Consider the following 16475-nt stretch of genomic DNA (forward strand, 5'->3'; position numbering starts at 1 on the left):
TGTTGAGTATAATAAGCTGAAGACATACAAGATAAGTTGGTACACACGTGTGAAACAGAAATCTGGTAAATTAAATCATGTTTCCAACTGCATAGCATCAAAAGGAATATCTTCAAGAAAAAAAATGATTATTTTTTGTTGTTGTTGCTGCTACTGCTACTGGTTAGAATTACAATAAGACTCTTGCAAAGGAGCCAGCCATAGAAAACAGATACCTCTTTCATTTCTCGCTTTATATTCCGGGAAATAAAAGACGAAAGCCATCAATACACTGCGTTCAATTATAGAGAAAAATAGCTCAGATAGTGCGGGTGTTGAGTAAATAATATGATCGCTCTATTGACGGCAAGTCAGGGCTCGAAATTAACTTTTTCGTTCGGGAGCCAGCTGGCGACTAACGGAAAAATTTTGGTCGCCAACTTATTTTATAAGTAACTTACACAAGAACACGATTTTATACGTTACTTTACATGCAAGAAAAGTCACAATTGAACAACGAAAACAATTAGAAACAACAAGAGTAACACTTAGATATAAAGCTACCGTTGTTCTCAGTTGATATGTCTCTAGTCCGAAGGTGATGGTTGTCTCCATAGTCATTTTATTTTTAAATGAAGCGAAGCATAAAACGTTTTTAAGTCCGTGGTTTTCATTGTGAGACAAACACGGGTCCTTGCGTATTTTCCCTTTGCTACTTCTTCGAAATGCCGTTCTTTATTTTTGACTTGCTTTCCTCGAAGGATTCAAAGTTTGGATTAACCTTTTGGCTGAATCTTCATTCCCCTCACGTAAAAACTCACGTAATTCCTTCAACTGATTGGCATCTGCCGCCATTTTCGCGGCAAATGAAAAGCACATGGTGTTGAAGTGCGCCTGCGATCCCAGTTTCGGAAGAAGCCGCTGAAACAATATGGTGCGCCGTGAACGCAGTATCGACATGTCGAAATACATTCAATTTTTCCGATTATCTTGTAATATTCAGATATTATTTTACTGGGAACGGAAAGGTGAGTTGTATACTAGCTACCATATCCGATTGATTTCCTAATATAAAGGTTTAAAAACAAAAGTTGTGTCGTGGTTTTCTTTAGTTATCGGACAAAACGCGAGTCGCCAGCTGGCGACGAGTTCTGAAAATTTAGTCGCCAGTGTTCAATTTTTGGTCGCATTGGCGACCAATGAGTTGCAATTTCGAGCCCTGCAAGTTTGTTTTTTGCAATCCTTGTGCGCGCGCTGGATTGCGCGCGAAAACTGTGTTCGGTCACCTTAAACACTTCCATCGCTCCACGTTCTTCGTTGTGACGGTTTCCGCGCGGAAATTCTTTTCATTTGTTGACCCGGCATGCTACGCTGCATGCAATTCAACGCTAGCTCCAAGATGTCTGAGGAAGTCAACAGTGCGATCCTGTCACTATTGGAGAAAGAAATCCCTGAAGGACGCCAGGGTTTGAGAGATGGCCATGAAAACCTGGCTAAGGTGGCGGCATACTGCGAACAGAAGTATTTAGAGACAAATAACCGTTATAAATCTGGCGCGGATAGGGGTAAAGTGCTGGAAGAAACCAGAGCCGTTTTGGAGGAAACGAAACAATTCGCTACACAGTCGCTAGCAAGTGTTGCTTATCAGATCAATTCATTGGCTTTAAACATGCTGGGTTTGCTAGATCAACAAGCTTTGAAACTACGGGATATGGAGGCGACGATAAATCATATTTCAGAGGTAAGGCATCGTAAACAGAGCTTTAAGAAAAAATTCGAAAATTTTTAGCCCCTAGGCTTGAGGTTAATTAATTAAATTTATTTTGCTCTCTTCTTCACAGTCGAACGGCGACAGTCATAAATAGAACGATCTAGACTTCCAGGGTCACTCAATTAAATATCTAATATTGCATAAGAATTCATAGCGGAGCTCCGGCGGCCCGAAGGGCCGCCAAGCGGAGCCCCATAATCATATAGGAAAGAAAAGGAAACCCATGAGTTGATTTTCTCATGGTTATCATGGCTAGCGGTATTGCACGTGGGCGCGTACGCACGACGGCGACAACGACGACGGAGTCGTGCAACATGGCCGCCATACTCCAAATAATAGGTTGATAGAGACATGCAGCCTTGGTTTACTGTGTACTTCTTTGATATTGGACATTCATGTTATGGTCAATTGACACCTGTCAAAACAAGGTATCCGCTGACCAGTATTACGTGACCACATCGCAGGCTCAAGTTTACAGCTTATCGAGGTCGCGTATGTTTTGAAGTTGACCACTGACTAAGTGCTGGTTTTCGATTGGATCGCAGGCTCATCTCAGGTTAACTTGTTGAAAACAGGGCACGATTGTTCGGAAGCCGGTTAATGCTAACCTAGGATTAAAAGTTAACCGAATTATAGCTTTTTCTTCTATACAAATATTTTAAGTTGCTTTGTTTTGTGTATATAATGATTATTAAAACTCAAAACAGAAGGCCAAACAATATACAGAAAACCTCGCCGCAAAGTTACAAAACTCAACTCAAAATTCTACCTTTTCATGGGTTATTTGACTCTGAACAACCCGGCCCAGGAGCTACGCTTTTAGGCTGGCCTAAAGCTATATATTAGCATCCATTGTGACCGGTTTCGATCTTTAAAGAAGTCTGTCACAGACGTATTAAAGTGGACAGATGGCCTCGGACACCAGCCCTGAATTGTATATTATTGCTTCACGTTGAAACACTGATGACTGTTTCATATAAGTTTTCAATTGAAAGTAAAACTAAGGATTAAACGCAGGAACAAGATCAAAGTAAATTAACTCTATGCTAACATGATAACAGACCTTGCATGTAACACAAGGTAGCCCAAACAATGTCATGGGTATGATTTCTTGGTTTTACACTTGAATTGAAAAATGTGAAATGAATTAAAAAGTGTTGGCTCAAACATAATCTGTGAAAGAAGATGCATTTTACAAAGAAAATGAATGACAAACAAGCACTGAAGTATACAACAAGCTGCTGTATCAAGTGCTGTGATATATTTTGATTATCTTCAATCTAAACACAAAATAGTTGTACTATTCGTAACTTTATAGTAAAACTGAATACATGCAAACTTGCTTACTAGCCAAATGAAACACAAAATTGCAGGCGAAAAGCAAGAATTGTTTTTAATAAAGAAGCATTGTTACATGCAGTACCAACAGCTGTGTAATATTTGGTTTATATGATGTGAATTTTAATAATAAATTAATTTTTGTTGTAATATGAACCTTTTTAAAAGATGGAATATCTAGATCTGTTTCAGTTTACAATTTAATTTCAAACTGAAAATTGCTCTGAAATGTATAGGACTTTTGAGGTCTGTTATGTGAAAGATCTGATGGAAGATCTAGATCTTTTAAGCCTTACAATCAGTAATAATATTATTCTTAAAGACAATGTTATTGTTTTTATTACTGTTAATTTTTTTTTAAAATCTGTAAATAGACTGTTGACATCCACAAAGAAAAAGTGGCTCGTCGAGGAATAGGCACCTTGGCTTCCAGTAAACCAACTGGACACAGACTTAAAATCATGGCTCCACCTGAGCAAGAGAAGGCAGCAAGATACAGCAGAAGAGCAATTGATCCCTCAGCATTGGATCATTTGGGTATTTTATTTCTATTTTATAACTAACCTGAACAAAAGAAACTCTCTCTTTGGACACTGACTGCCATCCAGACTACAAATTTTAACTTTTTTCAAACTTTAATAAAACCTCACACTACAAAATAGACTCTCTCTGACATCATTTTGGTTGATGATTGTCTTAACCATGTGACTTAGTACTGGAAGGGTGAATTACAGCTGCAAAGCAGATTGCAAGCGTGTTAGCTGCTAAGTATTACTATGCAGGCTTGTTTTCAAAATGTTAACGTCTAAATTTGTTACGCATACATCTATCTAATTCACACACCTAAGAAAAACGGAAAAACAATCCTTGAGAATCAAATAAAAATTTACTTCTAGTTGTTGTTGTTAACAAATTCATGTTACACCCCACACTATGGCATTTAAGGTAGCATTTTCACCATGTAGGAAAATGTAAACTATGCTTGTAGTTCTGTTTATACTAGAGTGAAGATTCATTGTGCATTTATGGTTATTGTTACTAACACCTCTGATGTTATTGCAGGGCATGGTATCACCACAAGTGAACACTCAGAAAAACAACGCAATCCAAGCTGTGAACTAAAGCCACAAGAGCAAGTAGCAGAAAACAAGGGAAGCTTGCGGCAGAAGATGCAGGGTGGAGGGGTGTCAAAGAGAAGACCACCTTCAAAACCTCCTGTACCCCCACCAATGGCCCCCTCTGTCCCTTACTCAGAGCAAGGACTGCCCCCACCCCCCGCTATACCCTTCCCACCTGCAGGTCCATTTCTGCCTCCTGATGACGATGTCATTGTTCCTCCCCCACCTCCTCCTCTGGGAGATCTGTCTGCTCCATTGGCTGCTGGCATTCCATCTCCTCCACCCCCTCCCAGTATAGGAGGAGCAGTGCCTACCCCACCACCACCCCCTGGCACACCATCTCCTCCACCCCATCCCAGTATAGGAGGAACAGTGCCTGCCCCACCACCACCTCCTAGCATACCATCTCATCCACCCCCTCCCAGTATAGGAGGAGCTGCAGTGCCTACCCCACCAGCACCCCCTGGCATTCCATCTCCTCCACCCCCTCCCAGTGTAGGAGAAGCAGTGCCTGCCCCACCACCATTCCCCGGCACACCATCTCCTCCACCCCCTCCCAGTATAGGAGGAGCAGTGTCTGACCTACCACCACCACCTTCGTCAATGCTTGATGGTGCAGCTCAATTACCTGAACTAGGTAACTACATTTGGTTTTGTTTGCACATCTTTGACCTTTGTTCAACATTAAGCAAATTGCCATTTCTTCATTCGAGATTGATGGCAGTTAACGCCAGTTATGACTCCATTGTTGTTAAGGAACCCTTCATTTGCTGTGGATTTTGTTTGTGAACAGATCGTAATGATCACCCCACCCCCCCCCCCCCCAATTGGTCTGACCCAAGCAGGATCAACCAGACAATGAAGATCTACCAGAGTTACAACTGCTTGTAGAAGTTTGCTTAACCTCCAGCATCGGGTTAAAGACATAAAATGCCTGAAATTTCAGAAAGATGTCAGGACTGAATAAAGAAATTTTGCTGCAGGGTGTTGGGGATTGGGATATTTTCTAAGTCCAACATGTGTTGTAGTCAAAACTCTGCAAATAGCAATATGTTAATATTTGTCAAAGAAGTTAAATTAAAAAAACAATGTACAAACTCTGGTTCCTTTTTTCCATATGTTCAGATTCCATGAATCCTTTACCCATACCACCAGAGGAAGGGCTGTCATTGACACCTAAAAACTACATTGAAAAAGGTAGGTTTCTATTTTTCACTGGTGTGAAAATTTTGTGAAAATATCACATGTTACAAGAGTGGGACAGAGAAAACAATCTGAGTGCCTGATGGGATTCAACGCATGATTTCTCGGATGTATCATTCAGGCGCTCTAAATACACTGAGCTGTAACAGGTTACTCAGATTTATAATTATGTCTCGCACATGCTGTATACTGCAAGCATCAAAGTTATCTTGCTGATCCTTGCATTGCAGCATGCAAGATGTGTGTCACAATTGTGAACCAATGGCACAGCTCACCAAGTATCTCTCCAAATCCCAGTCAGGTTGGTACCCAACTGGTATCTGGACATGGGTTCAAATCCCATTGGGGACTCAGGTTTTTTACGGCTGGCATGCTTGCAGCACATATTTGAATATTTTGTCTCTTGTATAATTTTTTTATATTCTGGTTTATTACATGGCTGTGTCTCACAAGGACTGGGAACTACCGAATTCACAAATTTGATGGGCTGAAATCGATATTGACTGCGGTCTAGATTTTCCCATCTAGACCGGCATCCAGACTGGTTTCATTTTGCGTTGAAAAACTAGCAAACTAAAATACAAAAATGTTCACCATTTTCTTTTATTTTCTTCTCAATCATTTATGGAAGTGCCAAAAAGCCTGATGACAAAAAAGGGTAGAGAGGACGAGCAAATTTCGGCAGGTTTAAGCATTGCCGTTCGCTGTTTTTCTTTCTTTTTTTTTTTTTACTTTCTTATATAATATGAGATAAGAGGTGTGCGCAACAAGCTCTGCTTTTACAAAAGGTCTTAAACATTCTGTAAATAATCTCTAGCTGTTAAAACAGTGGTTCTATAATTTGGCAAAAACCCTATTAAATCCTCTGGAAAACATTACTATAGTTAGGGATGTGTGGTTTGAGCAGCTTATTATCAGAAAGCACTATGCATGTGAGACTTTAAGGGACCTGTCAGAGTGTACGTTCACAAGTTTATGGTAGACATAATTTGAAACTTGTCTGCTGTCTTTCAGTGGTGTCCCTGTATGAATATGAACGGCAGCTGGGTGATGAGCTCACGTTTCAGGAGGGAGTTATTATATATGTCATCAAGAAAAATGATGACGGTTGGTATGAGGGTGTCACAGAAGCAGGCGAAACTGGTCTCTTTCCAGAAAACTATGTGGCTGTTTGCCTTTAACATCTTTCAAATGGGCATGCATGGAGCCCTAGAAGAAAATTTTCATTGTTATAAATAACCTGCATAATTTTGCATGAAAATGCTTTTACTAGGGATTCACGTACTGCTCAGTGGCTTTCATTTGAGTAGCCACAACCAGGATTTGACTTCATTTACAGACTGAAAGTTAGGGCCACACTGTACAGCGTAATCAAGAAAAAGTTCTGCTCAATAGCTTTCATCTCAGTCACTCATTAGGCTTTTATCAAAGACTTTAAACCTAGTACCACCTTATACAGCATAATGAACAGCGCTGAATGAAAGTACTGCCCTGTAGCTTTCATTTGAATGGTCACACTAAGGGTTTCATGTATTTTTTATTCATTTTAAGCTTGTCATTTGAGAAATTTGTACATTTTTATAGTGTCCTAGAAAAAATAAAGTACTGCAGAGTACCTTGGTTGTCCCAAGAGTGGATAATTCCCCAGTTAAATGCTATCCTGTAAATTAAACAAGCGTTGACAAAACTTACTGTGATGGCTTTTTTCTATCTGATGTCTACACTATACCTCCCATCAACAATATTTCATGTGAGGAGATTCCTATTTGATAGTAAATATGCAAAATGACTGCAACAAATATAATTTAGGGTGAACTTCCTACTTTTGTTCAGAAAATACAATACTGTAATGATTTTCCTCCCCCTGTAAGTCTCTTTTAGGACCACCTGTTTTGACCACTGCCCAATCCACCCCTCCAGAGCCCCCTCCCCCACCCCCCTCTCTCTTCCCCTTCCTTTTTTCCTGTTTTCCATCGAGGTCTTCTCATTTTACGCATGACTAATGGAGAAATGGCTTTTGGGAAGTCTGCAATAGGACGCAATAGAGTGAACACTCTATCTGAGTTAACTAATTGGTTAAAACTAATTGCATGGTTATGTTATAACTTGCCACCTGGTGGCAGGTTAACATGGTTATTGTTACATTCTGTCAACGCCTGAGATTATCGCTTGTCAAGGTATTATAAACTGTTCCGTATGACACTTTGTCAAAATTTGAAAACTTTGGCAAATTTGTTCTCGTCGCTCTGGAAGAGAAAAGTCTGTTGCTTTTGTATGACGCCGTTATTTTTGTTCTGTGGGAAACGTGCTGTGAAGCTGGCAATACAGCTTTGCTTGGGGAGAGTTTTCCAGAGTTATAAAAAAGCTATTTACCAAATAGAGAATACTTTTTTCATGTTAAATTAGCGAACACGTGCACACGGCAATGTCGCTACAAAAGTGAAGAACGCGTCAAGTACTGTTGAGCTCTAACTTTTTGGGTGGGGCATTTGCACTTTTCTCACGGCCCCACCGAGGGTATTTTGTATGCACCAGCTGTCCTTCTGTGGGGCATTTGCAGCCTTATGAAAACAAAATGTCAAAGGCCCGTCAACTGTCCGGGGAATGAATAGACAGATCCGCAAACAAAGCGTGATACTGAAAGAATGAGCATAGAGAAAAAAAGATTAACATTGACCACTTTCCCATTCGCGGATCAATTTTCTTTGTGTTGACGCAGCGGTGGACACTCTCATATTTGACTCCACGTTTCCAAAATCGTGAATCTGACCAACCTAAAGAACTAACTTACGCGTCATCCCTCCCTGGAGTCTCTGGAGAAAGCGCGATTTCAACGTGAGAAAAAAAAATCGAAGTTGAGAGAAGTCCTCCTCGTCCTCGGGATAGTAGACGCCCAACAAGGTCAAGATTTTACCCCTCTTTATCCAGAACCTGAAGCCTGTGATTGCTGTGAACATAGAAGGGCGAGAAAACTGCGGGGGAGAGGGAGGGAGGAAGTGGACCTCCCCAGAAAGTGTTCTAACGAGAAAAGAGATGCCCGGTAGCTATCGCGCGGGAGGGACAAGTGAAAATGGTACAGCCGGGCATGTTTCATCATTTCAGGTTTATTGTCTTTTCTCCCTGTGCAAACCCTTGCACTTCAGTGCGCGCTTCACCGCAGATCGTATGTGTCCTGCAACAAGCAACTGCGCTACCAAATTGACGGGTTTTGATGGGTAGCAGCTAGACGGCTCACTTTTGGCTCAAGCGATTCGGCGAGTGGAAGTCTGGTGCGGATAGCGTGTGCTCTACTAGCAGGCTAGGGTACGTGTGCCCCTAAAGAATATTACAAGTATAAATTTAACTTCCCAAGGGAAGTAAGGCTTAAAACCGCCTCAATCCTCCACCTATGCCGGCTTTGCAACAATAGCTTACGTTCAGAATAATTCCATCTCAAAGTCAAGCTTCTTGTAAACGGCAGCAGCGGAAATCACGATGCATAAACCACAACTGAGCAATATATATAAATATATATCTCTGCGGTTGTACATGTTGCAGACGATGAAATAAAGATGACCGCGCTTTCAAATGCCCCTTCTTCAGTTTCGAGAAGGTTTATTATATCTCTCAGTTAGTACGCGCGTTGTAATTGGTCAATTTAGCAGGTCGTATTCTCCTGTACGTAAAATTGAAAGTTGGTTTAGTTGTCAAACTGTTTCGTGATTTATCGCCAAGTGCTCTTAACTTTTATAGCAAGCCAAAGTTTAAACTTTCTTTAACTCTAAAATGTGTATTAAAGCGTGCTAACGACTTAAAAACGATTTCAAATTGACTCGTTTTGCTTTCGAGGTGAGTCAGAAATTTGAAGCCGTTCCGCCTGAATAGAAAGGGACTTTAAGCAACGACAACGCGGACGGCGACGGGAACGCCGTAAGATCAACACAGCGGTCAAACGTCGGGCATGCGCAAATGGGTACATTTTTGGCAGCCGCGCGCCAATTTCCCGCGCAAAAATTTAAAGAAAAACATGGAAAACAACCGGTGTCACGCAAAATTTACGAAAAAAAAATGAAAAGTTCATAGAAATCTGTAAAAGGAAAAGAAAGTAGGTAAAAGGAAAACTTAAGACTTTTCAGGCACAAAGTTAATTAAGTTGCCGGTATTCTGTTGATTTACCATTTTGTTTTAAGCTTTACCAAAAAAGTTTATAAGTCTTGAAAACCAGTGTCATGCTACCAGCCGACGGCGTAGTATACATTTGTTTGTTTTTATTAATCACACGATGCGTGACGCCGGAAACGGACGACAAGCAGTATGTAAAAGGAGAAAAAACTGGAGAAGAAAAAGGCAATTGCAGTGATTCGGCTTCGCTCAGACGAGCTGGAAAAATCTTGGCAAGGACTGGGAGGATTCCGTCCGTATCCTAGATTTGTCTGAAGCACAGGAACGAGATGAATCGAACTACAAACGATGTTCATGTTCATCGTCATGGGGGCATAGCTGACCAAAATACCGATCCCAAACCGCCTGACCAGGTGGGAAAATCTTTTCCAAACTACAAACCTTGGACAAACTGGTGCACTAAATGCAAAGTCGAGGCGGACAAAAAATCCGAGAAGCACGGAAAATACATACCGCGGAAAGGAAATACCTGCAACAAGCACAAGGTAGAACAATTTTTAACTCCTATTTCTGTTAGCTCTCGTTGTACAAGCTAAAACACAAACAAATACATAAATAACAAGGACAATGTCATTTACAGGATGCCGATGACCCACGAAAAGAACAAGGTTATGAAAATATTTTGGCCGCCTTTAGTTGCCCCGTAGCTCGCACATGCGCAGACGTTTGACTGCTGTGTTCGTAAGATCAGGGAAAAGCCAAAAGGTCCACTGCGCATGACTGGCGGGAAACAGTTTGACGTTCTGCGTTCGGGCCCGACGCGAGGGAAGCTCATTTCGCGTTGTCTGAAAACGTGAGTTTTCGCTTTCGTTTCCTCTGCTGTGTCAACGCTAAATAACCCGTGTTACTAATTTCGAGGAACTTTAATGCTTGTTTTCTCTTGTTATGTGAGATATTTCATTTTATATAGAAACGTCGAGAAATCTGAAGCGAACTCAAGCCTGTCGGCGAACATGTGAGTACCGTGAAATATCTTTTTGAAAGCTTATGTAAATAAAGACAACTTACACGAATTTCAATCGAAATTTTTCCTTTCAAGAAATACTCAAATGTCAATGGCTCATTATGGTGAAATTCTAACACATTTAAAAGGGTAGACACCATTAAAACTCGTGTAGCTGTTTCCATTTTCAGTCGTAAGATCAGTGGTTTACTTAGATCTTTATCAGTCGGCACACTGATTTGTCACGCCAGTCTGATTAAACATCTGCTGATAATAAGTTCATTTACTTCATTGTACAACTCAGCGAGAAGGGGCAAGTTGCGTTTGTGGAAACGAAATTCGGACAGGCAATCGTCGTCTTCAAACCATCGAAGTTAAAATCAGGAAAGGAATCATAAGGTTGGTCGAGATCATTAGACCGGTTCAGTTAAATCGTAAAAGAGTAGAAGTTCGTCATCGTTTAACACACGTTCATCGTGGATTATCAAGAGTTGATTGCGAACTTCTTTCAATGAAGTCATCCTAGTTCATCCTGATAAACAGAGGACGAATATCAACGACGTCAATAAGCTTGACAGTGCAGAAACCGCGGTTTCCGACGGTGCTGCTTAATGTTTGTGAATTCCCGCTACAACGGCGTTCTCTCCCCAGCCTTCTCACAGGTTTCGGCGTCCCCGTCGCCGTCCGCGTTCCCGCTGCTTAAAGTCCGTGAAATCGTTCCCGAACCCGTCAGACACACAGTAGAGATATAATAAATACATTGCTATCCTGGTCTTCTTGGTCCGTACTGTAAGTTACGGTTCCTCGTTTTTTCCCCTTCGATTTATGGCGGGAAAAAACTCAGTTCGTAACTTACAGCACGGACCAAGAAGACGAGGTGAAAAGTTATATCTGTATGCACTGACGTACAGATAAAAATTGGCAAGACAGTATTTTCTGCTCATCGCTTGGTATTAGCTGCCTACAACAGTTATTTCCACGCCATGTTTACAGATTTTGTCTTTTTCTGTTACTTTTTGAGTATCCAATTCATTACAGCCGATCAAGATGATAAGACATGATAAAAAATAAAAGCGACCTTGTATTTGCATACAGTAGCCACACTAGCAGAGTGAGCCGTGGCCATGCAGTTGTCATTTGCATTTAACAAAAAGTTTCCGCTTACAGAAATTGTGTTTTCTTGTGAACAAATATCTCTTCACGCCAGGGTGGCAAAAAACGTTAGAGAAATAACATGCGAAGTGATCGAGTGCTTAAACGAAGATAAGGGTTTGCAATTGACGCCCCATTCTGTTACCCATGTTTGAGCGCCTTGGTTAACGGAGGCACTGTCACACTTTTGCCACCAATTAAAGCAGTTTTTTTTCTTCTCATCACAAGCCAAGAAATATTACTAAATCCCGGCTCCTAATCGACTTGGCGCTAAGAGCTTAAATATCGTTAAAAAAAAACTTCTTCTCTATAGATTTGCAAAACATCAGATGAGCCGAGATGAGGGCTCTAAAACCGCCGTACGTGTAACGAAGGGTAACAGAACCCACATTATATATGTGTATACAATTTAACCCTTACAGCTCAAGAGTGTTCAAATGAATGCACTGTTAAGTTTGATAAAGGCATAAATTACATACAACGTAACATCAAATAAAATAACCGTGAAATAATCTTTAATACTCCCTAAACTTCATTTATTTTTAGTATTTTTCGCGACTACAAAGTTTAGATAATGTTGTAAATGTTTCTTAAATTTGATTAATTTTGATTGTGTAGTTATTAGTAACTTAGTAATTTAAGTAATTGTTCCTGAAAAGCCCCATTGGGGAGGTAACAATAAAGTATGTATGTATGTAAGACAATAAAAACAAGTTGGTTTATATTCCGAGGGACATGTTACATTTCAAAGTGTGTTGCGTATTTGTCTACAGATGTGTCTGATATTCAATTATAGAAAGTGTTGGATTTTGGCAAATTAATACTGAACCTCAAATAAACTGATTAAAAAAACACCAGGAATCTTTCTTGAGAATCCGATTTTTACTCAAAGCTCATTATATCGAATCTGACCCTATTTTTACTGAATTTTGAAACAATAGCTGCATATTAAGGTTAACTTAGATTACACTTCGTTTCGTATACAACCAAGCCCTACGTGCGGAAAAAAGTCAAATAAACGGAAATTATATATACATAATCACTCCGTGTTCAAATTCTCTTTATTAGCTGGCAAGTAGCAAAGAACTGATTTACTGTTAACTTTTCCCAGACTTTCCCAGTCGTCCAAATCAACATGATACTTTTCTCCGGGTGGGATTCTGATGCCACTGTCGATTGGAAATCTGTTTATGATGAAATACACTCTCCCTTCTACTTCCACTGCACCAAGTTTGTTTGGTGGAATGTGGTCCTGTTTTACAACAGACCAAGAGTCCTTTTGTTCATTGTAAAATTCTACAGGGGCCGAGTCACCATATGGACATTTGTATGTATCGGTAACCTTAACATTACCCCCTGCAACATGGAGTTTGCCGTTCACCGCAAAAAGGGTGGATCCAAAATGAGGATGACATGTTGAAGCTTTTCTTTCCCATTTATTCTCTACTGGATCAAAATAGACCAGTACTGCTGGCTTCACACGCCAAGAATTTTCTGATTTTGATCTACTTCCATAAAGCACATACACCTTTGAATGGAACACTGTTGTTCCACTATTATGGAAAGAGCCACTTCCATTTTCACAGCTGGGAATAATTACTTTAGCATACCTTTGCCATCGACGCTTAACAAAGTTATACCTTCGAGGAACCTGACCGCTATTAAGGGTATTACTGATTGCATACATGTAGTCCCCGACGGTGCGCAGCTCACTGACTACTCCCAATGAGTGCGGGATATTTTCCCACACTTTCTTTTCTGTGTCATAAGAGTAAATATAGTACGTTGGCCTAGAGTCCGTCACAACTACAAATAGCTTACTTCCAACCAAGCATGTGGACAAGAATGTTTTCGCTTCAATCTTAAGTTGTGGTGTTGTGGAGGCCGCCCAAGATTTCCACAATTTTGTTTCAGCATCATAATATTGCATTGGAGCCTGAGGTATGACAGCAACAAGAACCTAAAGTAGGAAAAATGGTGTGCGTTTATTATGGAGATCAGATACGGCAATTTTAAAATACATTTAACTGCAGGTAAACCATGAATGAGAGTAAGAGCTTGCAAGGAAGGTTAAAAGCAAAACACAGGAACAAGGACCGAACATGAAAGAGTGTGAGGAAAAGTACTTACGCAGCCACTTGCACGCGAAAAAGCACGCTCGTAAACGCAAGGACACGAACGCATATTTGCGCCCTTGAATTGCGATAATAGGCATATAAATTAGAAGAATATCACAATTTACCCTTGAGTAGCAAGTGTAAATTAACTTTCTCTGAAAGCAAATTTGGTGCGGGTTAAAGCAAGAGAAAATGAGGGACCCCTTATTTTCTCTTGGTTAAAGGGATAACGTTAGGCAACAATCATACCAGCGCTTTTACGGATGTAAACGAAACAGGGTTCTCTTTCTTACCTGACTCATTGACCTTGGTTTAGCTTTTTCTACTGCAAACTCGGAGCTGTTTAAAGGTCTGCAGTTATGGATCAGTGATTCATGTAAGTGCTTGCGGATCTCTGGAACTTGCTGCATTTCCTCTGTATTCAGCTCTTCAATTATGTCTCCGATATCCACCAGCCCCAAACGAACAGCTCCAATAGCTTTGCCCGCAACTGCAAACCTCTCTTCTTTCTTGTATTTGATCCACTGCATCACTGATTTGAAGACGAAGGCCTCCGAAGGTGCGCTGAGGTCATCTCGATTGAGGAGACCGATAAATTGGTCTGCGCTAATATACGACAAAAATTCTTCACTTTCAGAAACATCCTTGTACATCAAAGCCATCTTGTGCTCTCCTGCTTCTTTCAGATCCTTCAGACCATGTCTGTCAGCAACTGTCCATATGCGACAGTATGTTTCCACGTCAAAGTGAAGCTCAATTAACTCGCTCAACAAGTAGTCACAGCACTGTTGAACAACACTTGTGACTTGAAGGTGGTCAGCTGCGGCAAGAACTTCAAACACGTTTTCCTCGTTGACAAGGAGATCTCCAGTGTAGATGGAGTCTATTACAATCTTTAAAGAATCTGGTGAAATGCTTTCATCTTTCAATTCGATCACTTCCTGGCTGGACTCCTTCATTCCATTCGTAAACATGGCGTGGAAATAACTGCTAAAGGCAGCTAATACCATGCGATGAGCAGAAAAGATTGTCTCTCCAATTTTCAGTTGCACGTCAGTAAATAAACATTCTTCTTGAAACTGGGCACACTTCAAAAGAAGAACGTTTGAATGCGCGGTCATCTTCATTGCAAAGTCTGTAACACGTACAACCGCAGAGATATATTTATATTTGTTATATGGCTGTGTCTCACAAGGACTGGGAGCTACCGAATTCACGAATTTGATTGGCTGAAATCGATATTGACCGCGGTCTAGATTTTCCCATCTAGACCGGCATCTAGACCGGTTTCATTTTGCGTTGAAAAAGTAGCAAACTCAAATACAGAAATGTTCGCCGTTTTCTTTTATTTTCTTCTCAATCATTTATGGAAGTGCCAAAAAACCTGATGACAAAAAAAAGTAAAGAGGACGAGCAAATTTCGACAGGTTTAAGTTAAGCTCATCTCCGTTTGCAAGCAAAATGTCAGCAAACCGGTTACATTAAACGAATTAAAGTTTTCTTCTTTGCCATATAATAAACATCTTGTTAACCGAGCTAAGTCGGTCTGTATGGGAGAATCTTGACCTCGGTCGTGCGTACAGACCTCACTGCGTTCGGTCTGTACTCACGACCTCGGTCAAGATTCTCCCATACAGACGTCCTGCTCGGTCAATAAGAGCTAAGTATTGCCGGTTCAGTCATGGTTTATGCATCGTGATTATGGTAATAGATGGAAATTCCATCACTCGATTACCTCAAGTCACGGAACTTAACGTTACATTTAAAACAGAGAGGTCTAAAGATACTTCCCACTGCTGCCGCTACAAGAAGCTTAACTTTAAGATGGAACAAGAGAAAATGATGGAATTATTCTGAACGTAAGATGCAATTGAAAAGCTTGAGAAGTTATATTTATACTTGGAATATTCCAAAGGGACGCACCCTAACTTGCTAGCTAACCACACACTTCCGCACCAGACTTCAACCCGCCAGATCGTTTGAGTCAAAGGCGAGCCCTATCGTTCTACCTGCTACCCATCAAAACTCCGTCAATTTAGTAGCGCAGTTGCTTGTAGCAGGAAGCATGAATTTCTTTACGCGATTTGCGGTGAAGTGCGCAAAGCGCAAGAGTTCACACAGAGAGAAAAGACAACCTGAAACGATGAAACATGCCTGTACCATTTTCACTTGTGCCTTGCGCGCGATAGCTACCAGCCATCTCCTCCCTTGTTAGAACACTCCCTACTACGTTCACAGCAATCATAGGCTTCAGGTTCTCGACAGAAACGGAGAAAAAACTTGACCGTGCTGGGCGTCTACTATCCCGAGAACGAGGATGACTTCTTTACCTAAGAGAAAAAGAAGAAACATAAACTTGCCTGAGGAAAGCAAATCGACGAAGATGTCCTCGCCTTTGCCTTCCCTACAAATACAACGGCGACCGACGCTTAAATGGGTGTGTCCCTTACACCTCTTTATTTAGCGACATTAAAATTAATTCCATCTTATTTTATGAGAAATATGCCCGTCCGAAAAAGAATGTATTTCACGTTGCGATTGTGTGTTTTGCATGTATGTCTGGATTTATGAAAACCGTCCTAATTTCGACACTTTCCACAGTTCCCCATCCAAAAACGCGAAGTCCTCTACAATACAAATTTCCATAAGGACATCTACAGCGCATGACCAAATGGTGTTTTTCTTCGCGCGCG

General features: G+C 40.8%; 2 protein-coding genes across 3 annotated transcripts; one reads left to right on the forward strand and one right to left on the reverse strand.

The window, feature by feature from the left end:
* Positions 1–157: 157 nt before the first annotated feature.
* On the forward strand, positions 158–7024 carry LOC145487695 (abl interactor 2-like). Its single transcript, XM_081466515.1, has 5 exons — positions 158–1720; positions 3463–3625; positions 4151–4843; positions 5332–5403; positions 6424–7024. The coding sequence occupies exons 1-5, from the start codon at positions 1343–1345 to the stop codon at positions 6588–6590; spliced, it is 1473 nt and encodes a 490-aa protein (XP_081322641.1). The 5' UTR covers positions 158–1342; the 3' UTR covers positions 6591–7024.
* A 1939-nt stretch (positions 7025–8963) lies between these two features.
* On the reverse strand, positions 8964–16221 carry LOC145487694 (kelch-like protein 23). Of its 2 annotated transcripts, XR_014049445.1 has the most exons (3): positions 14076–16221; positions 10149–13625; positions 8964–10039 (listed from the first exon to the last, which is right to left on the reverse strand). XR_014049445.1 is itself a non-coding variant. In XM_081466514.1 (2 exons), the coding sequence occupies exons 1-2, from the start codon at positions 14907–14909 to the stop codon at positions 12705–12707; spliced, it is 1755 nt and encodes a 584-aa protein (XP_081322640.1). In that variant the 5' UTR covers positions 14910–16221; the 3' UTR covers positions 8964–12704. The 2 variants fall into 2 exon arrangements, 1 of the variants encoding a protein (XP_081322640.1); XM_081466514.1 differs by having other exon boundaries at positions 8964–13625.
* Between the last annotated feature and the right edge of the window lie 254 nt (positions 16222–16475).

Source organism: Orbicella franksi, chromosome 5 (assembly GCF_964199315.1).
Source record: "Orbicella franksi chromosome 5, jaOrbFran1.1, whole genome shotgun sequence".
Classification (NCBI taxonomy): Eukaryota; Metazoa; Cnidaria; class Anthozoa; order Scleractinia; family Merulinidae; genus Orbicella; species Orbicella franksi.